At 43.3% G+C, this 24058-nt stretch overlaps 1 protein-coding gene across 8 annotated transcripts in view; it reads left to right on the top strand.

Moving 5' to 3' along the window:
• Positions 1 to 24058, top strand: part of LOC106573051 (coiled-coil domain-containing protein 136) — a 68421-nt gene that overhangs the window by 23550 nt on the left and 20813 nt on the right. For all 8 annotated transcript variants that reach the window (XR_001321249.2, XM_014147688.2, XM_014147689.2 and 5 more), the window contains 6 exons: positions 7869 to 8005; positions 11457 to 11607; positions 16232 to 16306; positions 18938 to 19038; positions 19192 to 19393; positions 20416 to 20533. Coding sequence is in view for 7 of the 8 variants with exons in the window: in XM_014147688.2 (XP_014003163.1) it covers positions 7869 to 8005; positions 11457 to 11607; positions 16232 to 16306; positions 18938 to 19038; positions 19192 to 19393; positions 20416 to 20533 (784 nt within the window). In the remaining variant the exon portion in view is untranslated. The remainder of the gene's footprint in view (positions 1 to 7868; positions 8006 to 11456; positions 11608 to 16231; positions 16307 to 18937; positions 19039 to 19191; positions 19394 to 20415; positions 20534 to 24058) is intronic.

Below are 24058 nucleotides of genomic sequence, written 5' to 3'. Positions count from 1 at the left end.
ACGATTAATGTCAATGGAGTGAGTGAGGTACTGTAGCAATTAGCTGTCAACTGAGGAAATAAGTGCTGCGTGCTTCTAAAGAGAGATGTGATATAATCAGTTATGTGTAAGGATGACTGTTGAGGGGAGTGACTTCTACACTTACACGTCTCACATGCATAATTGCAGTTTCTGTTTCTGTTTCATTCCTACTTCCTTGACTCTAAATTAGGTATTGCAGGATATAAGCGTTGATGAACAGAAAGTTAAATATATTGTGTGATACAATCAGAGTAAATGGAAGTTTTCGTAAAGTTTCATATCTACTGAACAAAAATATAACGCAACCCCCCCCCGACTCCGGAAGCCAGATGTGGAGGTCCTGGGCTGGCATGGTTACACATGTTCTGCAGTTGTGAGGCCGGTTGGACGTACTCTCAAATTCTCTAAAACAATATTGGAGGTGGCTTATGGGAAAGAAATGATCATTCAGTTCTCTGGCAACAGCTCTGGTGGACATTCCTGCAGTCAGCATGCCAATTGCACGATCCCTCAAAACTTGAGACATCTGTGGCATTGTGTTATGTGACAAAACTGCACATTTTATTGTGGCCTTTTAATTGTCCCCAGCACAAGGTGCACCTGTGTAATGATCTTACTGTGTAATCAGCTTCCTGATATTTTCAGAGAAATAAGCTTTTTGTGCGTCTGGAAAATGTATGGGATCTTTTATCTCAGCTCGTGAAACATGGCACCAACACTTTACATGTTATGTTTATATTTTTGTTCAGTATATATACTTGACTACTGTATGAATGATGCTTCTTAGTGGTTAGAGCGTTGGGCCAGTAACCGAAAGGTTGCTGGATTGAATCCCCGAGCTGACAAGGTAAAAATCTGTCATTCTGCCCTGAGCAAGGCAGTTAACCCACTGTTCCCCGGACGCCGAAGACCTCTGATTCAGAGGGATTGGGTTAAATGCGGAAGACACATTTCAGTTGAAGGCATTCAGTTGTACAACTGACTAGGTATCCCCCTTTCCCCCTTCTTCTATCTGTGTCCTGATGCCCTAGCAGGCAGCCTCTTGGAGCTATGCCCCCCCCCTCTCTCTATCTCTCAATGCTCTTCATTACTAACTCATTACAACAGCATCAAACTTTAATGAGACACTCTCATTCAACGACGCACACCCAAACCCTTCCAGGCCTTAATATGTTTTCAATCAAAGGTGATTGTACAGGGTATACGTGCATGCGTATGTGTACATGCGGCAGAAATAATTACCTCTGTCATTGCTGTACATGTTTCCCCTGAGATGTGAGATTTTGCAATTGGACCCTCTAGGCTACTGTAGCACATTAACTAGACAGTCTGGTTAATATCAGGAAATAGGAAAATGTATCAGTTGGTACACGCACACACCGTTAGTTAATGTTTTACTCTCTGTCCCTCGCTACTTTTTTCTCTCTTCTCTCGATTGTTCTTTCTCTCTCTTTTCCTCTCTTTTGTCTGTCTCTCTTCTCTTTCTCTTTGATTTTGTCTCTCTGTCTCTGTCTTTCTCTGTCTCTGTCTCTCTTCTATTTCTCTTTCTCAGCATATCTGGATTGTCACCAGTCATCAGACAGTCTGGGATATATCGGGAAATAGGAAAACATATCACATGGTACACACGCACACACGCATGCACGAACACACGGACGCGCAAACACACACACACACACACACACACACACACACACACACACACACACACACACACACACACACACACACACACACACACACACACAGGACCAGGATTAATTCAGCACAACAACTTGACCTCCAGGTCAGACCTATTTTGAAATCTAAATGGATAGACGTTTGTTTTAGAGCAGTGTGGAAGTACTCCAAAGTTGTTGGAGAAGATAGACGTTGGAAACATTGTTTACAAGGTGAGAGAGTGAGAAACAGAAGCAAAGAGAAGAGAGAAAGAGACAAAGAGAACGAGAACAGCGACATCACTCCCTCCCTCCGTCCCTTCATCTCGCCGTCCGCTGTCCAGCCAATGACTGTAGCTTACTTTATTTTTCACTTAACAGAATACACTACAAAACAAACAGGCCTATATGGACATAGGAATAGGCACAAAACAGTAGTACAAAAAGCGACAACACAACCATGAAATGTGAATGAGGGGGGAGAAAGAAGGAAAGAAAGTAGCAGAGGACAGTAGCTTACTCTCACCCCACCTGGAGAAATGAACGTTTGGTTTGTAGTAAAAGGAGAAGAAGAATGTAAAAAAATCTGAGTTATGTTTGCTAGCCAAGCTACAATGAATCTTTTACCAACACTGCCATGGATGGATGTCTTTGTGAATTAATTCCATGTGAATTAATTCAGAAACCCAGAACACTGTGTCTTTGTATGCTGTAGGCTTTGTGCGCACACAGAGTTTAAAAGATTGACCTGTTGTCTTGTTTAGTAAATGTCAGCGCATTACATTCAAGCTTGATCTTCAATAATGCCATTTTTGTTCCTGACCAACATCAAATATGGGCTCTGTGCTCATACACCATGTAGGTGTGTTTAATTCTACAACTGTGTCAATATGCCCAAACTTTAATACATGCTATATGACCACAGACTGTGGGCCATGTCTGATGCACTCTAGGAGCTGCATCACTAGATGACGCTGTTGGATATAATGTTGAAAAGGCCCAGAGGAAAGAGACATCTCTGGAGCAGCTTTGATGAAAGTAAACATAAGATAATAGCCTTGGGGCTGGTTTCTCGGAACAAGGTTAGATTAAGCCTGTAGGTCAGGGATGCTCCAATTTTTGGGCTTGGTGGGCCAAAATATATTCTGAGTGGTGGGCCGCAGATCGAACAAATAGACATTAGGTATTTAAGCAGTAAGGCCCGAGGGGGTGTGGTATATGGACAATACCACGGCTAAGGGCTGTTCTTATGCAAGTTTTTTTGAGGCTGTAACAAAATGTGGAAAAAGAAGTACATTAAATATGCTTCAACTGGTGTGTGTATTTCTACACACCCCCACTTTGCCATACCCTAGGCTTAGCTGAACTTACGCCACGTCCCGTGGATGCAAGGACTGACCATAGATATCAATATTTCAGTTGTAGCCCTTTCCTGCAGTCAATTACCAAATCGTCATCTTTGGCCTCATGGGTGGAATGTTAATGTTTGTCATAATTTCATAATTAATAAAGATTATTAAAAATATATATATAATTGTTTTTCACAATTCCTGACATTTCATCCTGGTAAAAATCCCCTGTCTTAGGTCAGTTAGAATCACCACTTTATTTTAAGAATGTGAAATGTCAGAATAATAGTAGAGAGAATGATTTATTTCAGCTTTTATTTCTTTCATCACATTCCCAGTGAGTCAGAAGTTTGCATACACTCAATTAGTATTTGGTAGCATTGCCTTTAAATTGTTTAACTTAGGTCAAACATTTTGGGTAGCCTTACACAAGCTTCCCACAATAAGTTGGGTGAATTTTGGCCCATTCCTCCTGACAGAGCTGGTGTAACTGAGTCAGGTTTGTAGGCCTCCTTGCTCGCATTCGCTTTTTCAGTTCTGCCCACATATTTTCTATAGGATAGAGGTCAGGGCTTTGTGATGGCCACTCCATACCTTGACTTTGTTGTCCTTAAGCCATTTTGCCACAACTTTGGAAGTATGCTTGGCGTCATTGTCCATTTGAAAGACCAAGCTTTAACCTCCTGACTGATGTCTTGAGATTTTGTTTCAATATATCCACATCATTTTCCTCCTTCATGATGCCATCTATTTTGTGAATTGCACCAGCCCCTCCTGCAGCAAAGCACTCCACAACATGATGCTGCCACCCCCATGCTTCACGGTTGGGATGGTGTTCTTTGGCTTACAAGCATCCCCCTTTTTCCTCCAAACACAACGATGGTCATTATGGCCAAACAGTTCTATTTTTGTTTCATCAGACCAGAGGACATTTCTCCAAAAAGTACGATCTTTGTCCCCATGTGCAGTTGTAAACCGTAGTCTGGCATTTTTATGGTGGTTTTGGAGCAGTGGCTTCTTCCTTGCTGAGCGGCTTTTCAGGTTATGTCGATATAGGACTTGTTCTACTGTGGATATAGATGTTTTTGTACCTGTTTCCTCCAGCATCTTCACGAGTTCCTTTGCTGTTGTTCTGGGAATTATTTGCACTTTTCGCACCAAAGTACGTTCATCTCTAGGAGACCGAACTTATCTCCTTCCTGAGCGGTATGACGGCTGCGTGGTCGCATGGTGTTTATACTTGTGTACTATTGTTTGTACAGATGAACGTGGTACCTTCAGGCGTTTGGAAATTCCTCCCAAGGATGAACCAGACTTGTGGAGGTCTGCAGATTTTCTTCTGAGGTGTTGGCTGATTTAGTTTGATTTTCCCATGATGTCAAGCAAAGAGGCACTGAGTTTGAAGGTAGGCCTTGAAAGACATCCACAGGTGCCCCTCCAATTGACTCAAATGAAGTCAATTAGCCTATCAGAAGCTTCTAAAGCCATGACATCCTTTTCTGGAATTGTCCAAGCTGTTTAAAGGCACAGTCAACTTAGTGTATGTGAACTTCTGACCTACTGGAATTTTGATACAGTGAGTTGTAAGTGAAACAATCTGTCTGTAAACAATTGTTGGGGAAATTACTTTTAATGACTCCAACCTAAGTGTATGTAAACTTCCGAATTCAACTGTATATATATATATATATATACAGTGGGGGGAAAAAGTATTTGATCCCCTGCTGATTTTGTACGTTTGCCCACTTACAAAGAAATGATCAGTCTATAATTTTAATGGTAGGTTTATTTGAACAGTGAGAGACAGAATAACAACAAAAAAATCCAGAAAAAACGCATGTCAAAAATGTTATAAAATGATTTGCATTTTAATGAGGGAAATAAGTATTTGACCCCTCTGCAAAACATGACTTAGTACTTGGTGGCAAAACCCTTGTTGGCAATCACAGAGGTCAGACGTTTCTTGTAGTTGGACACCAGGTTTGCACACATCTCAGGAGGGATTTTGTCCCACTCCTCTTTGCAGGTCTTCTCCAAGTCATTAAGGTTTCGAGGCTGACGTTTGGCAACTCGAACCTTCAGCTCCCTCCACAGATTTTCTATGGGATTAAGGTCTGGAGACTGGCTAGACCACTCCAGGACCTTAATGTGCTTCTTATTGAGCCACTCCTTTGTTGCATTGGCCGTGTGTTTTGGGTCATTGTCATGCTGGAATACCCATCCACGACCCATTTTCAATGCCCTGGCTGAGGGAAGGAGGTTCTCACCCAAGATTTGACGGTACATGGCCCCGTCCATCGTCCCTTTGATGCGGTGAAGTTGTCCTGTCCCCTTAGCAGAAAAACGCCCCCAAAGCATAATGTTTCCACCTCCATGTTTGACGGTGGAGATGGTGTTCTTGGGATCATAGGCAGCATTCCTCCTCCTCCAAACACGGCGAGTTGAGTTGATGCCAAAGAGCTCCATTTTGGTCTCATCTGACCACAACACTTTCACCAGTTGTCCTCTGAATCATTCAGATGTTCATTGGCAAACTTCAGACGGGCATGTATATGTATTCTTGAGCAGGGGGACCTTGCGGGCGCTGCAGGATTTCAGTCCTTCACGGCGTAGTGTATTACCAATTGTTTTCTTGGTGACTATGGTCCCAGCTGCCTTGAGATCATTGACAAGATCCTCCCGTGTAGTTCTGGGCTGATTCCTCACCGTTCTCATGATCATTGCAACCCCACGAGGTGAGATCTTGCATGGAGCCCCAGGCCAAGGGATATTGACAGTTCTTTTGTGTTTCTTCCATTTGCGAGTAATCGCACCAAATGTTGTCACCTTCTCACCAAGGTGCTTGGCGATGGTCTTGTAGCCCATTCCAGCCTTGTGTAGGTCTACAATCTTGTCCCTGACATCCTTGGAGAGCTCTTTGGTCTTGGCCATTGTGGAGAGTATAGAATCTGATTGATTGATTGCTTCTGTGGACAGGTGTCTTTTTTACAGGTAACAAGCTGTGGTTAGGAGCACTCCCTTTAAGAGTGTGCTCCTAATCTCAGCTCGTTACCTGTATAAAAGACACCTGGTAGCCAGAAATCTTTCTGATTGAGAGGGGGTCAAATACTTATTTCCCTCATTAAAATGCAAATCAATTTATAACATTTTTGACATGCGTTTTTCTGGATATTTTTGTTGTTATTCTATCTCTCACTGTTCAAATAAACCTCCCATTAAAATTATAGACTGATCATTTCTTTGTCAGTGGGCAAACGTACAAAATCAGCAGGAGATCAAATACTTTTTTCCCCCACTGTGTATATATATATATATATATATATTAGTGTTTCTATGTCAAACTGTTTTGTTATATTTCAGTCTTCTGTGATGTATATAAAGTGTAATATTGAGATGCAAACTCAAAATGTAATACATTTCAACTCTATATCTTACATGGTACAGGTGTCTTCTGTTTATTAAGTCCATAACCATGTGTGTGAAGTGTATACTTTTGTTTCAAAGTAAATATGTTTAAGACTACCAAGAATCACTCTCTGTGACCCTGATTCAGCCCACTGCAGTAAAAAGTTAACCATGTTTTTAGCCTATACAGTGGTTGTTACCATTTAGTTTGTTTAAAAAACAGTGGAGTAAAGCACGCTTATATTTTGGCTTCTGATGGGGTACGACAGTTGAACTAAGCTGATGATGTGTTTATACTTTATATTCTTCAAGAATCAATGTAAACATGTCATTAATATGTTCTAAAATGGATGTAGCAACTAAGGATTGCCCCTTTAACTGTCAGTAACCTTCATACAGCAAAACTACATTGAGAATGCCAAACATTAGGAACACCTTCATGATATTGAGTTGCATCCCCCCCCTTTTGCCCTCAGAAAAGCCTAAATTCGTTTTGGGGCAGGGACTCTACAAGGTGTCGAAAGCTTTCTACAGGGATGCTGGCCCATGTTGACTCCAATGCTTTGCACAGTTGTGTCAAGTTGGCTGGATGTCCTTTGGGTGTTGGACCACATGGGAAAAACCAAGCGTTGCAGTCATTGACACAAACCGGTGCGCCTGGCACCTGCTACCATACCCCGTTCAAAGGCACTTACAGTTTTTGTCTTGCCCATTCACCCTCTGAATGGCACACATACACAATTCATGTCTCATCTGTCTCAAGGCTTAAAACTCTTTATTTTTCTCCCCTTCATCTACTACACTGATTGAAGTGGATTTAACAAGTAACATCAGTAAGGGATCATAGCTTTCACCTGGATTCACCTGGTCAGTCTATGTCATGCAAAGAGCAGGTGTTCTTAATGTTTTGTGTACTCAGTGTATGTCGCCATTTGAACGGGATCCATTACCTGCCCCCAACAAAATGTATTCTGTCCATTGTTCTGCGAATGTCCCGTAAAATCATTCCCTTGTCCCGCATTTGGGCTTTTTAGGTGTCTTCACCTTAATTCCACTGGTGGAAACAAGCTACTGCAACATGTTAAAACCTATCTTTTCACATGTGAAGAGAATAATATTATTTCAACCCTGCATATGACTCTGCAATTCCACATGTGAAAGTGAGATTTTCACAGTTGGAGTTTTAAAATGTATGCTCCCCATGAAAACAGTTACAGTATTTCACATGTGAACGTGCAAATTTGACATGTGTTTTTTTGCAAGGGTTTCTTAATTTAAAGGGCTTTTTAGTCCAATCTGTGTCTGGGAAAGTGGCTCTGGAAGTAAAAGGTCTTCAAGAATATATAGCTGAGCGATCTGAGTAGGTGTTGTGTTTCTACCATAAACTATAGGGTTTCAAACATCTATAATTCTGTATTTTTTCAATCACTCTCAGATGAGCCCTGTGGAGATCTGAAAGCGGAGAGCATCCCCAGCCTGAGCCCCAGCATGGACAATGAGATCACAGCCAAGGAGAGAGGAATACTGGAGAACAACGAAAAGGAGACAATGGACAGAGATCAGGAGGAGGAGGTAGAGAAGCTCTTATATTTGTTGGTGGTATCTGTTGTAGTCTTTATTCGTCTGGCATGTTTATGGGTCCTGATTTTGTATTCAGTTTGTTTGTTTTATGTGTGTCTTTTTTATCTGCTGGTGTTTGACATTACATTTAGTTTCCATGTGATTGATACCATTTCATTCACTCAATTCCAGCCATTATTATGAGCCGTCCTTCCCTCACCAGCCTCCTGTGAGATGGCTGCCGTTTTACGGGCTCTTAACCAATTGTGCTATTGTGTGTGTGTTTTTTTTTGCGTTATTTGTAACTTATTTTGCACATAATGTTTCTGCCACCGTCTCTTATGACCGAAAAGAGCTTCTGGATATCAGGACAGCGGTTACTCACCTCGTACTGGATGAAGATTTTTTATTTAACGAGTCGGACGCGAAGGATTTACTTCAGACACCCGACAAGGCCAACATCCCCTTCATTTGCAAGAGAAAGAGATGGAGATATCGGGACATAGGTCGGAGTCCCTTGTAAGGATCCAATGGCGAGTTGGTAATCTGCCTCTACCATCAGTCCTATAAGCCAACGTACAATCATTGGATAACAAAATAGACAAGCTACGATCACAAATACCCTACCAACGGGACATTAAAAACTAATATCTTATGTTTCCCCCGAGTCGTGGCTGAATGACGACATGGATAAAATACAGCTGGCAGGGTTTACGCTGCATTGACATGATAGAACAGCTGCCTTCGGTAAGACAAGGGGTGGCGGTCTGTGTATATTTATGTAAACAACAGCTGGTGCACGAAATCTAATATTAAGAAAATCTCAAGGTTTTGCTCGCCTGAGGTAGAATATCTCATGATAAGCTGTAGATCACACTATTTAACAAGAAAGTTTTCATCTATATTTTTCATAGCTGTCTATTTACCACCAAAAGGAACGCACTCAATGAGCTGTATAAGGCCATAAGCAAACAGAAAAACGTTCATCCAGAGGCGGTGCTGCTAGTGGCCAGGGACTAATGAAGGGAAAACTTAAATCCATTTTACATTTCTACCATGTTAAATGTGCAACCAGAGGAAAAAAAACTTTAGACCACCTTAACTGCACACACAGAGACACGTACAAAGCTATCCCTTGCCCTCCATTTGCCAAATCTGACCATAATTCTATCCTCCTGATTCCTGCTTACAAGCAAAAACTTAAGCAGGAAGCACTTCAATAAAGAAGTGGTCAGATGACGCAGATGCTAAGCTACAGGACTGTTTTGCTAGCACAGACTGGAATATGTTCTGGGATTCTTCCGATGGCATTGAGGAGTACACCACATCAGTCACTTGCTTCATCAATAAGTGCATCAAAAATGTCCCCACAGAAGCCATAGATTACAGGCAACATCCACACTGAGCTAAAGGATAGAGCTTCCACTTTCAAGCAGCGGGACTCTAACCCGGAATTAAGAAATTCCGCTATGCCCTCAGACGAACCATCAAACAGGCAAAGTGTCAATACAGGACTAAGATTGAATCATACTACACCGGCTCCGACGCTCGTCGGATGTGGCAGGGCTTGCAAACTATTACAGACCACAAAGGGAAGCACAGTCGCGAGCTGCCCAGTGACACGAGCCTACCAGACGAGCTAAATTACTTCTATGCTCGCTTCGAGGCAAACAACACTGAACAATGCATGAGAGTATCAGCTCTTCCGGACGACTGTGTGATCATGCTCTCCGTAGCCGATGTAAGACTTTTAAACAGGTCAACATTCACATGGCCGCATGGCCAGATGTATTAGCAGGATGTGTACTCTGAGCATGCACTGACCAACTCGCAGGTGTCCACTGACATTTTCAACCTCTCCCTGTCTGAGTCTGTAATACCAACATGTTTCAAGCAGACCACCATAGTCCCTGTGCCCAAGAACACCATGATAACCTGCCTAAATGACTACCGACCCATAGCGCTCACGTCTGTAGCCATGAAGTGCTTTGAAAGTTTGGTCATGGCTCATAATCAATACCATTATCCCAGAAACCCTAGACCCACTCCAATTTGCATACCGCCCCAACAGATCCACAGATGAAGCAATCTCTATTGCACTCCACACTGCCCTTTTCCACCTGGACAAAAGGAACACCTACGTGAGAATGCTATTCATTGACTACAGCTCAGCGTTCAACACCATAGAGTCTTCAAAGTTCATCACTAAGCTAAGGACCTTGGGAATAAACACCTCGTTCTGAAACTGGATCCTGTACTGGTGATAAGGGTTGGTAACAACATGTCTGCCACGCTGATCCTCAACACGGGGGCCCCTCAGGGGTGCGTGTGCTCAGTCCCCTCCTGTACTCCTTGTTCACCCATGACTGCATGGTCAGGCATGACTCCAACACCCTCATTAAGTTTGCCGACGACACAACAGTGGTAGGCCTGATCACCGACAACGATGAGACAGCCTATAGGGAGGAGGTCAGAGACCTGGCCGTGTGGTGCCAGGATAACAACCTCTCCCTCAGCGTGATAAAGACAAAAAATATGATTGTGGACTACAGGAAAAGGAGGACTGAGGACGCCCCCATTCTCATTGACTGAGCTGTAGTGGAGCAGGTTGAGAGTTTCAAGTTCCTTGGTGTCCACATCACCAACAAACTATCATGGTCCAAACACACCAAGACAGTCGTGAAGAGGGCATGACAAAGCCTATTCCCCCTCAGGAGACAAAAATATATTTGGCATGGGTCCTCAGATCCTCAAAAAGTTCTACAGCTGCACAATCGAGAGCATCCGGACAGGTTGCATCACTGTCTGGTATGGCAACTGCTCGGCCTCCGACCGTAAGGCACTACAGAGGGTAGTGCGTATGACCCAGTACATCACTGGGGCCAAGCTTCCTGCCATCCAGGACCTCTATACCAGGCGGTGTCCAAGGAAGGCACTAAAAATTGTCAAAGACCCCAGCCACCCTGGTCATAGACTGTTCTCTCTGCTACCGCACGGCAAGCGGAACTGGAGCACAAAGTTTAGGTCCAAAAGGCTTCTTAACAGCTTCTACCCCCAAGCCATAAGACTCCTGAACAGCTAATCAAATAGTTACCCAGACTATATGCATTGTCCCCCCTCACTCTTTTATGCTCCTGCTACTCTGGTTATTATCTATGCTTAGTCACTTTAACTCTATCACCTCAATTTCCTCGACTAACTTGTGCCCCCACACATTGACTCTGTACCGGTACCCCCTTGTATATAGCCTCGCTACTGTTATTTTACTGCTGCTCTAATAACTATTTGTTATTTGTTATTTTTACTTATCTATTTTTTACTTAACACTTGTTTTTCTTAAAACTGCATTGTTGGCTAAGAGCTTGTAATTAAGCATTTCACTGTAAGCTTTACACCTGTTGTATTCGATGCAGGTGACGAATAAAAATGTATTTGATTTGATCTATCAATCTCTATCTCGGAGGAGGAGAAGGGGAGGAGGGAGCAGCAGGAGCCCCTGTCTGAGGAGCAGGAGCTGGAGGAGTTGAGGAGCCAAGTGCTGCAGCTCCTTCTGGAGTTAGAGGAGGCCAGAGAAATGTCCAACAAACACCAGGAGGCCTTCCACGAGCTACAGGGTAAGAGAGTAGTTGATGCGAAATGGATAGCTAGTTAGCTGTTAGCTGTGGTCCATTAGCAGTGCCATATTATAGGTCAGGGTTCTCCAACCCTGTTCCTGGAGAGCTACCCTCCTGTAGGTTTTCGGAATGAAAACCTACAGGACGATAGCTCTCCAGGAACAAGGTTGGAGAGCCCTGCTATAGGGTGTCCAATCAAAAACACATATTTTGACCAGTGGGTAAATTGTTAATTGGGTAGGTAATCCTCTCAGAAAACCAATGGTCCAAACCTCATGTCTCTATCATAATCCGTTCAAAAGCTATACATTTTTACCCTTGTAGGATGGGCAAAATTAAATTAATAGAGACCAGATACTCTGCGAGTTTTAAATCTAACAGGTTCACTCTCCAGTTGAACTCTTCATCTTTCTTCTCCCAGGACATAAACATTATAGAGGTCAGATGTAGTATTTTCCTATTTTAGTGTACGCTTTTCATATTAATGCAAAATTCATGTTCGAGTAGAAGATTTCTCACAAAAACAAGTGTATCTCTGTAAAATGTAAATGGTGCACTGAGCGTACCTGAAGATTTTTAAAGCCTTTTACATTTCATTCAGTTCGTGTCATGCAAAATTCTATTTTAGCAACCCGCGGAAACAACATTGAAGATGACCACCACAACATGTAAAATCATCAAAAGTTGCTGTGAGAAAGCTGCACCGCTCTGTCGACAGAGCTGATTATCGGATGTATTAGGTTACGAAATCGGACTTTTTGGATATACTGTTAATTAAATGTTAGAAAAAGACCCCACTGATCGATTCAGAACATAAATAATCATATCTGTCTTGGTAAAATATATTTTATAACACAAGGAAGTGAAATGTCATCACCAAAGTGGGTTTTCACCCACTCTGGGCAAAGTAGGTGGACACCCTACATACTGCAGTCATATTCCCTTCCCTGAGATTGCTAGATGTTTTGTCTCATACACGCTGAGTAAGGCCTTAGTGCTATGAACATAGTGAACACACTGAGTAAGGCCTTAGTGCTGTGAACATAGTGAGCCAACTCAGCTCAGTGAGAACAGCTCATGCCGGGGTACTTTTAGAGTGGTGAGCTCAGTGTCAGTTGTTTGTCTGGTAGGGAGCAGGCATTTCACAGACAGACAAAAAGCTGCATGCTCACAGCACGCTCAGACACATGTACATGCGCACACGCGCGCACACACGCACATTCAGCACGCTCAGGCTCCAGGGAAGCTTCCAGGTTGGGTTGGACCGCACTATGATGTCATCACTCCCCATACGCTGGGGACAGAACGGGATGTCTGGGACACTAAATATATATTTATGGTGCATTACCACCACTAGTTGGACAGGGTATAGAACAAGAAATAAAAAATCCATTGCGGGAAAGGGGGAAAAACGCCATCATACAAAATTCAAAAATAGACACGTCAACAAACAAAATACCCCCAAATTATATTATATTTATTCATGATATTATGAATAGAAACAGAAGAGTTATGTTACATATGCAGTTATCAAAAATATATGGGAATATCTGCTCAATCCAAACTTACAACCAGCTGATTGCAGCACTACCACAAAAATGAAGGCAAGTGGAAAAGGGAGAAGGTAGGGAACGTGTTTGCCTGCCATATATTAAAGATACAAATTGGTTGAAAGGAAATATACCAGTTTCATTTGAGGACAAAAATGTTGACATCACTGTGCCATACAGGTTGTAAAATAAATGGGAAGAGCTTTTCGATGTACCAATTCCATGGCATATGGTTTATGAACTGGTTAAAAAAGCTACACTTGATTCAAAAATTAGAGTTTTTCAATTTAAATTATTATATACAATTCCGGCCACCAACAGAATGCTATATATACCGCTGAAGTCAGATGTTTACATTCACTTAGGTTTGAGTCATTAAAACTAGTTTTTCAACCACTCCACAAATTTCTTGTTAACAAACAATTTTTATTTAACCTTTATTTAACCAGGCAAGTCAGTTAAGAACAAATTCTTACTTTCAATGACGGCCTAGGAAAAGTGGGTTAACTGCCTTGTTCAGGGGAAGAACGACAGATTTTTATCTTGTCGGCTCAGGGATTCAATCTTGCAACCTTCCGGTTACTAGTCCAACGCTCTAACTACTAGGCTACCTGCCGTTAACAAACTATAGTTTCGGCAAGTCGGTTAGGACATCTAGTTTGTGCATGACACAAGTAATTTTCCCAACAATTGTTTACAGACAGATTATTTCACTTATAATTCACTGTATCACAATTCCAGTGGGTCAGAAGTTTACATACGCTAAGTTGACTGTGCCTTTAAACAGCTTGGAAAATTCCATAAAAGGATGTCATGGCTTTAACCTGAAAGGCCGCTCAGCAAGGAAGAAGCCACTGCTCCAAAACCGCCATAAAATAGCCAGACTATGGTTTGCAACTGCACATGGGGACAAAGAGCGTACTTTTTGGAGAAATGTCCTCTGGTCTGATGAAACAAAAATAGAACTGTTTGGCCATAATGACCATTGTTATACTAGTCTTCCCTGTAGCTCGGTTGGTAGAGCATGGTGTTTGCAATGCATGGTGTTTGCAATGCCAGGGTTGTGGGTTTGATTCCCACGGGGGCCAGCATAGAAAAAAAAATGTATGAAATGTATGCATTCACTACTTTAAGTCACTCTGGATAAGAGTGTCTGCTAAATGACTAAAATGTAAATGTTATGTTTAGAGGAAAAAGGGTGAGGCTTGCTATCTGAAGAACACCATCCCAACCATGAAGCACGGGGATGGCAGCATCATGTTGTGGGGGTGCTTTGCTGCAGGAGGGACTGGTGCACTTTACAAAAATGATGGCATCATGAGGGAGGATAATTATGTGGATATATTGAAGCAACATCTCAAGACATCAGTCAGGAGTTTTAAGCTTGGTCGCAAATGGGTCTTCCAAATGGACAATGACCCCAAGCATACTTCCAAAGTCGTGGCAAAATGGCTTAAGGACAACAAAGTCAAGGTATTGGAGTGGCCATCATAAAGCCCTGACCTCAATCCCATAAAAAATGTGTGGGCATAACTGAAAAAGTGTGTGCGGGCAAGGAGGCCTACAAACCTGACTCAGTTACACCAGCTCTGTCAGGAGGAATGGGCCAAAATTCCCCCAACTTATTGTGGGAAGCTTGTGGAAGGCTACCCGAAACGTTTGACCCAAGTTAAACAATTTATAGGCAATGCTACCAAATACTAATTGTAATGTGAAATGTCAGAATAATAGTAGAGAGAATGATTTGTTTCAGCTTTTATTCCTTTCATCACATTTGTAAACTTCTGACCCACTGGGAATGTGATGAAAAAAAAAAAGAGCTGAAGTAAATCATTCTCTCTGCTATTATTCTGATATTTTCACATTCTTAAAATAAATTGGTGATCCTAACTGACCTAAGACAGGGAATTTTTACTAGTATTAAATGTCAGGAATTGTGAAAAACTGAGTTTAAATGTATTTGGCTAAGGTGTATGTAAACTTCTGACTTCAACTGTATATGGCATATAACAATCTCAGCTCTGTAGATTTTGCTGTGAAGAGACAGAATCAATAGATCATTTATTCTTGTATTGCCCCTATGTAGCTTGTTTCTGGTCATAGCTTCAGGAATGGTTAAAAAATCACAACATGCATTTAAAATTAACCCTACAAATAGCAGTGTTGGGCGATCTGGAAAGCCATAGTCAGGCAATAAATAATATAATAATAATCATAGGAAAGGTTTTCATCTTTAGCTCACAATCTGTGGATACTATACGATTAGAAATGTTCAAAAAGTATGTAAAACATCATAGTACAATTGAAAATTATATGGCACATGGAAACCAAATGAGGGTGATCTATGGTGATAGATGGGATGGGCTGAGAGTGGCTGAGGGTTGGGATTAAAGAGCTTATGTTTGGTAAAGTATTGTTATGTGACTGCTTTATAAAAGTACCATGTATGTAAAATGTGTATTGAAAATGTATATGTAAAATGTATGTATATGTAGCAAAAAAGCTGTAAAAAAACTAAAATATATTTGTCTTCCGAAGATGGGGGGTGATGGAGGGGTTAATGGTAAAAATAAATAAAAATGATAATAATTTAAAAAATGATGTAGCTTAAAAAATATATTTTCTGCTGATTCCCTCACTCGGATCAGACCGGGTCTGGATCTGACTAGGTCTATTTACGGAATGGGTCTAGTTGTCCTCAAGTCTGTTCAGAACGTGTCTTTATATTAATTAATTTATGCATATTGCGTCCGGGTGAAAATGTCCCAGTTCCATTTCAGAATGGGTCCAACTTTTTGGACCAGTGAAGACCTTTAGAGTAATTTACTACTGTATTGTCACATCACATGCCAGTTATGTATATGGGTGTAAAACCTAAAGGCTTGCTAACAAGACCATTGATGTGGATGTCAAATTTTAAGGCTTTGAAAATAAATACAATATATGGACAAGGCCAATGTCGATGCTTCAGAAAAATGTGCGAAGTGAGAATAAACCACTACACCATAAACTGCTGACTCATTCTTTCTCTCATACCTCTCTCCTGTTCTCTCCCTCCCTATGTGCCCATACAGGTCTGCTGGAGGATGAGCGTCTGGCCAGTGCCCATCAGGCAGAAGCCTTCGCACGACAGGTCCACAACCTGCAAGGTACTGTCTGCAGCAGATGTATGTTTTTCTGCTCCCGAGTGCTTTAATCCTGGCACCAAATAAGTGAAACCATTGTGAATTTGGTGACAATAATAAAGCACCAGGAAGCATCAGTATATATCATGAGGCACTCCAGCACCTGTACTTAGAACGTTTGGGATGTGCATATCACCGACTCACGCTTCACAGCAGCCACAGAGCCGAGACAATTACACGTAAGGCTGTTTGACACAAAGATTGCTAATGGGGAAAAATTATGATTGGTAATGAATAGATAATTCATCAACGTCCAATCACCATATGGAATTCCATTGTCCCACCTAACCTCTAATGAAAAGTTTACATTTGAGGGGCCACAGAGACAGTGTGTGCCCCCACAGAAAGGCAACATAGACAAAACGGCTGTGTTGCATAAGTGTGAGGTGATGCAATTGGCTGTAAAGTGTTACATGTGTGTGTCGTCATTTGTCTTACGGGGATCTGAGTCAATTGTCTGTTGTCAATGTCTGGGGCTCACTTACAGCACATTTACCACCAGTTACACCAGCTACTCTTGAAATCCCAACTTACTTTTCTCCCAGGAACACCCATATGCTCATGCACACTGTTATCAGATCTCCTCACTTATCACTACCTAACTCATTGTAGCCTACAACTAGCAAATCAAATCAAATCAAATGTATTTATATAGCCCTTCGTACATCAGCTGGTATCTCAAAGTGCTGTACAGAAACCCAGCCTAAAACCCCAAACAGCAAGCAATGCATGTGAAAGAAGCACGGTGGCTAGGAAAAACTCCCTAGGAAAAACTCCCTAGAAAGGCCAAAAACCTAGGAAGAAACCTAGAGGAACCAGGCTATGAGGGGTGGCCAGTCCTCTTCTGGCTGTGCCGGGTGGATATTAAAACAGAACATGGTCAAGATGTTAAAATGTTCATAAATGACCAGCATGGTCAAATAATAATAATCATAGTAGTTGTCGAGGGTGCAGCAAGCACGTCCGGTGAACAGGTCAGGGTTCCATAGCCGCAGGCAGAACAGTTGAAACTGGAGCAGCAGCATGGCCAGGTGGACTGGGGACTGCAAGGAGTCATCATGCCAGGTAGTCCTGAGGCATGGTCCTAGGGCTCAGGTCCTCCGAGAGAAAGAAAGAAAGAGAGAAAGAGAAAATTAGAGAGAGCATATTTAAATTCACACAGGACACCGGATAAGACAAGAGAAATACTCCAGATGTAACAGACTGACCCTAGCCCCCCGACACATAAACTACTGCAGCATAAATCCTGAAGGCTGAGACAGGAGGGATCAGAAGACACTGTGGCCCCATCCGATGATACCCCAGGACAGGGCCAAACAGGCAGGATATAACCCCACCCACTTTGCCAAAGCACAGCCCCCACACCACTAGAGGGATGTCTCCAACCACCAACTTACCGTCCTAAGACAAGGCCGAGTATAGCCCACAAAGATCTCCGCCACGGCACAACCCAAGGGGGGGCGCCAACCCAGACAGGAAGACCACGTCAGTGACTCAACCCACTCAAGTGACGCACCCCTCCCAAGGACGGCATGGAAGAACACCAGTAAGCCAGTGACTCAGCCCCTGTAATAGGGTTAGAGGCAGAGAATCCCAGTGGAGAGAGGGGAACCGGCAAGGCAGAGACAGCAAGGGCGGTTCGTTGCTCCAGCCTTTCCGTTCACCTTCACACTCCTGGGCCAGACTATACTTAATCATAGGACCTACTGAAGAGATAAGTCTTCAGTAAAGACTTAAAGGTTGAGACTGAGTCTGCGTCTCTCACATGGGTAGGCAGACCATTCCATAAAAATGGAGCTCTATAGGAGAAAGCCCTACCTCCAGCCGTTTGCTTAGGCATTCTAGGGACAATTAGGAGGCCTGCGTCTTGTGACCATAGCGTACGTGTAGGTATGTATGGCAGGACCAAATCGGAAAGATAGGTAGGAGCAAGCCCATGTAATGCTTTGTAGGTTAGCAGTAAAACCTTGAAATCAGCCCTTGCCTTAACAGGAAGCCAGTGTAGGGAGGCTAGCACTGGAGTAATATGATCAAATTTTTTGGTTCTAGTCAGGATTCTAGCAGCCGTATTTAGCACTAACTGAAGTTTGTTTAGTGCTTTATCCGGGTAGCCGGGAAGTAGAGCATTGCAGTAGTCCAGCCTAGAAGTAACAAAAGCATGGATTAATTTTTCTGCATCATTTTTGGACAGAAAGTTTTAGATTTTTGCAATGTTACGTAGATGGAAAAAAGCTGTCCTTGAAACAGTCTTGATATGTTCTTCAAAAGAGAGATCAGGGTCCAGAGTAACGCCGAGGTCCTTCACAGTTTTATTTGAGACGACTGTACAACCATCCAGATTAATTGTCAGATTCAACAGAAGATCTCTTTGTTTCTTGGGACCTAGAACAAGCATCTCTGTTTTGTCCGAGTTTAAAAGTAGCACACCTGATTCAACTAGTCAATGGCTTGATGATTATTTGCCAATTTAAATCAGGTGAGCTAGCTCTGAAATAGATCATATGGAACTGCTAAGGGTCCCAGAGGAGAGGTTTGAAGAACACTGCTGTACGTATAACCATTTAAACTCTTGTCCCTGTATGTCTCCCTCCCCAGCCCAGCTGCGTTCAGTACAGGAGGAGATGGACTCTCTAGAGGAGGAGAAGGAGAGTGAGCTGACTGAGGCTCACGAGGAGCTACGCCTCGCCCAGGAGGAGGTGGTGCTTTACCTTATGCTATTTTACTTTACTTTACTAGTTCTAGAAGTATGTGTTCTCTGCATGCGATGATGAGTTCGACTGTTCTGTTCCTTGTGTTAAAGGTGGTGCTGCTGAGTTTGATTGATTGATTGATTGGTTGATTATTTGCAGGTTCTGCTTCTGCAGCAGGCGGCTGAGGAGGCAGCGGCCGAGAGGGAGAACGACATTGCGTCCCTGCAGGAGGAGCTGTGTCGCCTCCGGGCCCAGCTGGGGAGGCTCAACGATGAGGCGCAGGAGTACGAGCTGGAGATCACCACACTGAGAGCAGAGATCAGCATGAAGAGTCAAAGGAGGGAGGAAGAGAGGAAAGGAGGTGAGAGAGAGGGGAGGAGATAAGAGGAGCAGCAATAGGAGCTAGAGATCACCACGCTGCGAATCGAGATCTGGGAAGGTCTTCACAGTAAATTTGCTGATCTTATTATCTCTGACCCCTGACCTTGTCCACTGGCCAGGTCAAAGAAACATCAGCAAAGGGCTTCTCTAGACCCTTCGTCCCTTCCCTGAGTCACACCCTAACCCTCACCACCAGAGCAGAGCAGTGATGTCCCCTCTACTCCCCCCTGCCTTGCCTCATTCCATGACTCAGAGGGTGACATCACTGACATCACCGTCACCCTTGGTATCCCAAACACACACCCCTATCACCCCACCACCACCCCTGCAGCTCCCTGTGTGAGACATGTTTGCAATGTTTAAGCCTTTCCTCTACCTCTTTTATTAAACCCCAACTATCTTTGACTGTGAGATTCTAACCATGATGCAGCTAGCAATAACACAGCCAGGACCTCATGCACAGGTTTCATCATGTTATCAGTGTAGATGCCTAGACAGAGCAGTACAGGAGTGGCAGTCAGTGGGGTTTGGGTCACAGTTTTATGAGTGTCAAATTCCAGTCTGACGTTAGGTTTACAGACAGTAGGTCTTTCTCTTTCTGTGTCTGTCATTGATGTCTATTTGCAGTGGGCAGAGTACAGACATGTACAATAGGCAGAATGGTTTTGATGGGTAGGGCACATAAGTATAGACTCAGAGTTGATACTTTAGTTAAACTTCCCATGTACATAGTGATGAGCGGTACATCTATCATACCCCATGTTTGCCTGTGGTCACACAAACAGAACTTGTGGAGGATGTGTTACTGTGTAGCTATTGGGTTGTGTCCATTAGGGGACACATTAGCAAAATGTTTCAAAATGTGCAACGGAAAACAAGTGTTTCTTATTGGACAAGTTCAGAGAGTACCTCCCATGATCACTCCGTTTCAGACCGTTTTCTTACGTTTTGTGCCGACTGAACTCAACCCTGATGTGTGATGATCCTGTTGTGTTCTGTCAGGTGATATAGGTACACTGAGGCAGGAGTGTGTCACTTTGAGGGAGGAGTGTGAGACTCTGAAGGATGACAACAGACGCTTGACTGAGAAACTACAGCTCCTTCAACTACAGAGGACAGGGTGAGAGGACGCATCCAATTATTTGGCTACTTAGTCTGCTTACAGTATCTGCTAACCATTTAAACTGAACAAAAATATAAATGCAACATGCAACAATTTTTTACTGAGCTTCAGTTCATATAAGGAAATCGGTCAATTGAAATAAATTAATTAGTCGCTAATCTATGAATTTCACTAGACTGGGAATACAGATATGCATCTGTTGGTCTGGTGAGTATGCAGGCGAAGAACTGGGACATTTTCAGCTTCCAGGAATTGTGTACAGATCCTTGCGACATGGGGCCGTGCATTATGATGCTGAAACATGAGGTGATGGCGGCGGATGAATGGCACGGCAATGGGCCTCAGGATCTCATCACCGTATCTTTGTGCATTCAAATTGCCATCGATAAAATGCAATTGTGTCCTTTGTCCGCATCTTAAGCCTGCTCATACAGTACCATAACCCCACTGCCACTATGGGGCACTTTGTTCACAACGTTGACAACAGCAAACTTCCCACCCACATGATGCCATACACGCTGTCTGCCATCTGCCCGTTACAGTTGAAACTGGGATTCATCCATGAAGAGCACACTTTTTCAGCGTTCCAGTGGCCATCGAATGTGAGCATTTACCCACTGAAGTCGGTTACAACGCCGAACAGCAGTCAGGTCAAGACCCTGGTGAAGACAATGATCACGCAGATGAGCTTCCCTGAGACAGTTTCTGACAGTTTGTGCAGAAGTTCTTTGGTTGTGCAAACCCACAGTGAAGAAGCCGATGTGGAACTCCCAGGCTGGCGTGGTTACACGTGGTCTGCGGTTGTAACAGAGATGGCGTCAACAGAGATGGTCGCCTCGCTTTGAGTCATTAGGAAACTATGCAGTATTTCGTTTTTATATTTTATTATTTCTTACATTGTTACCCCAGGAAATCTTAATTCTTATTTCATACAGCCAGGAAGAACTATTGGATATAAGAGCGACGTCAACTTACCAACATTACGAACAGGAATACGACTTTCCCGAAGTGGATCCTCTGTTTGGACCACCACCCAGGACAATGGATCTAATCCCAGAAGTCGACCCAAAACAACGGCCCCGCAGAAGGGGCAGATGGAGCGGCCTCCTAGTCAGGCTCCGTAGACGGGAACGGTGGGAGATGTGCACGATTATACTACTTGCCAATGTCCAGTCTCTTGACAACAAGGTAGACAAAATTCGAGCAAGGGTTGCCTTCCAGAGAGACATCAGAGATTGTAACATTCTCTGTTTCACGGAAATATGGCTCTCTCGGGATATATTGTCGGAATCAGTTCAGCCACAGGGCTTCTCCATGCATCGCGCCGACAGAGATAAACAACTCTCTGGGAAGAGGAAGGGCAGAGGTGTATGCTTCATGATTAACAACTCATGGTGTTATCATAACAACATACAGGAACTCAAGTCCTGCTCACCCGACCTAGAATTCCTTACAATCAAATGCCAGCCATATTACCTCCCAAGAGAATTCTCATCAGTTATCGTCACAGCTGTGTACATTCCCCCTCAAGCAGACACCAAGACAGCCCTCAAGGAACTTCACTGGACTCTATGTAAACTGGAAACCATATATCCTGAGGCTGCATTTATTGTAGCTGGCAATTTTAACAAAGCAAATTTGAGAACAAGGCTACCTAAATTCTATCAGCATATTGAGTGCACTACGCACAGGGGGTAATACACTCTATCACTGCTACTCTAACTTCCGCGATGCATACAAAGCGCTCCCCCGCCTTCCCTTTAGCAAATCCGACCACGACGCCATATTGCTCCTATGTCTTATAGGCAGAAACTCAAACAGGATGTATCAGTGACTAGAACCATTCGAAGCTGGTCAGACCAATGGGAATCCACGTTTCAAGATTGTTTTGATCCAGCGGACAGGGATTTGTTCCAATCAGCCTCAGAGGACAACATCGATCTATACGCTGACTCTGTGAGTGTCTTTGTAAGGAAGTGCATGGGAGATGTTGTACCCACTGTGACTATTAAAACCTTCCCTAACCAGAAACCGTAGATTGATGGCGGCATTCGCGCAAAACTGAAAGCGCAAACCACCACATTTAACCATGAAAAGAGGTCTGGGAATATGGCTGAATATAAACAGTGTAGTTATTCCCTCCGCAAGACAATCAAACAAACGAAATGCTGGTACAGGGACAAAGTGGACTCGCAATTCAATGGCTCAGACACATATGTGGCAGGGTCTACAGGAAATCATGGACTACAAACAGAAAACCAGCCACGTCACGGACACCAACGTCACTCTTAAAGACAAACTAAACACCTTCATTGCCCGCTTTGAGGATAATGCAGTGCCACCGCCGAGGCCCGCTAAAAAGAACTGCGCCTCTCCTTCTCCGTGGCCGACATGAATAAAACATTTAAACGTGTTAACCCTCGCAAGGCTGCTGGCCCAGACGGCATCCCTAGCCGTGTCCTCAGAGCATGCGCAGACCAGCTGGCTGGTGTGTTTACGGACATATTCAATCGCTCCCTATCCCAGTCTGTTGTCTCCACATGCTTCAAGATGGCCACCATTGTTCCTGTACCCAAGAAAGCAAAGATAACTGAACTAAATGACTACCGCCCCATAGCACTCACTTCTGTCATCATGAAGTACTTTGAGAGACTAGTCAAGGATCATATCACCTCCATCTTACCGGCCACCCTAGACCCACTTCAGTTTGCATACCGCCCCAACAGGTCCACAGACGACGCAATCGCCATCACACTGCACACTGCCCTATCCCATCTATACAAGAGGAATACCTATGTAAGAATGTTGTTCATTGACTACAGCTCAGCATTCAACACCATAGTACCCTCCAAGCTCATCATCAAGCTGGAGGCCCTGGGTCTCAACCCCGCCCTGTGCAATTGAGTCCTGGACTTTCTGACGGGCCGCCCCCAGGTGGTGAAGGTATTTTGTATTTATTATGGATCCCCATTAGCTGCTGCTTTCCTATTAGCTGCTGCCAAAGCAGCAGCTACTCTTCCTGGGGTCCAGCAAAATTAAGGCAGTTTATACAATTTTAAAAACATTACAATATATTCACAGATTTCACAACACACTGCGTGCCCTCAGGCCCCTACTCCAACACTACCACATATCTACAGTACTAAATCCATGTGTATGTATAGTGTGTATGTTATCGTGTGTGTGTGTGTGTGTGCCAATGTTTGTGTTGCTTCACAGTCCCCGCTGTTCCATAAGGTGTTTTTTTAATCTTTTTTTAAAATCTAATTTTACTGCTTGCGTTAGTTACTTGATGTGGAATAGTTCCATGTAGTCATGGCTCTATGTAGTACTGTGTGCCTCCCATAGTCTGTTCTGGACTTGGGGACTGTGAGGAGACCTCTTGTGGCATGTCTTGTGGGGTATGCATGGGTGTACAAGCTGTGTGCCAGTAGTTTAGACAGATATTTCTCATAAATAAAAGTACTGATGAAGTCAATCTCTCCTGCACTTTCAGCCAGGAGAGATTGACATGCATATTAT

The sequence above is a fragment of the Salmo salar genome, chromosome ssa16 (assembly GCF_905237065.1).
Source record: "Salmo salar chromosome ssa16, Ssal_v3.1, whole genome shotgun sequence".
Taxonomy (NCBI): domain Eukaryota; kingdom Metazoa; phylum Chordata; class Actinopteri; order Salmoniformes; family Salmonidae; genus Salmo; species Salmo salar.
Note: the sequence above shows the minus strand (reverse complement) of the source record. Positions and strands in the feature narration are given on the sequence as shown.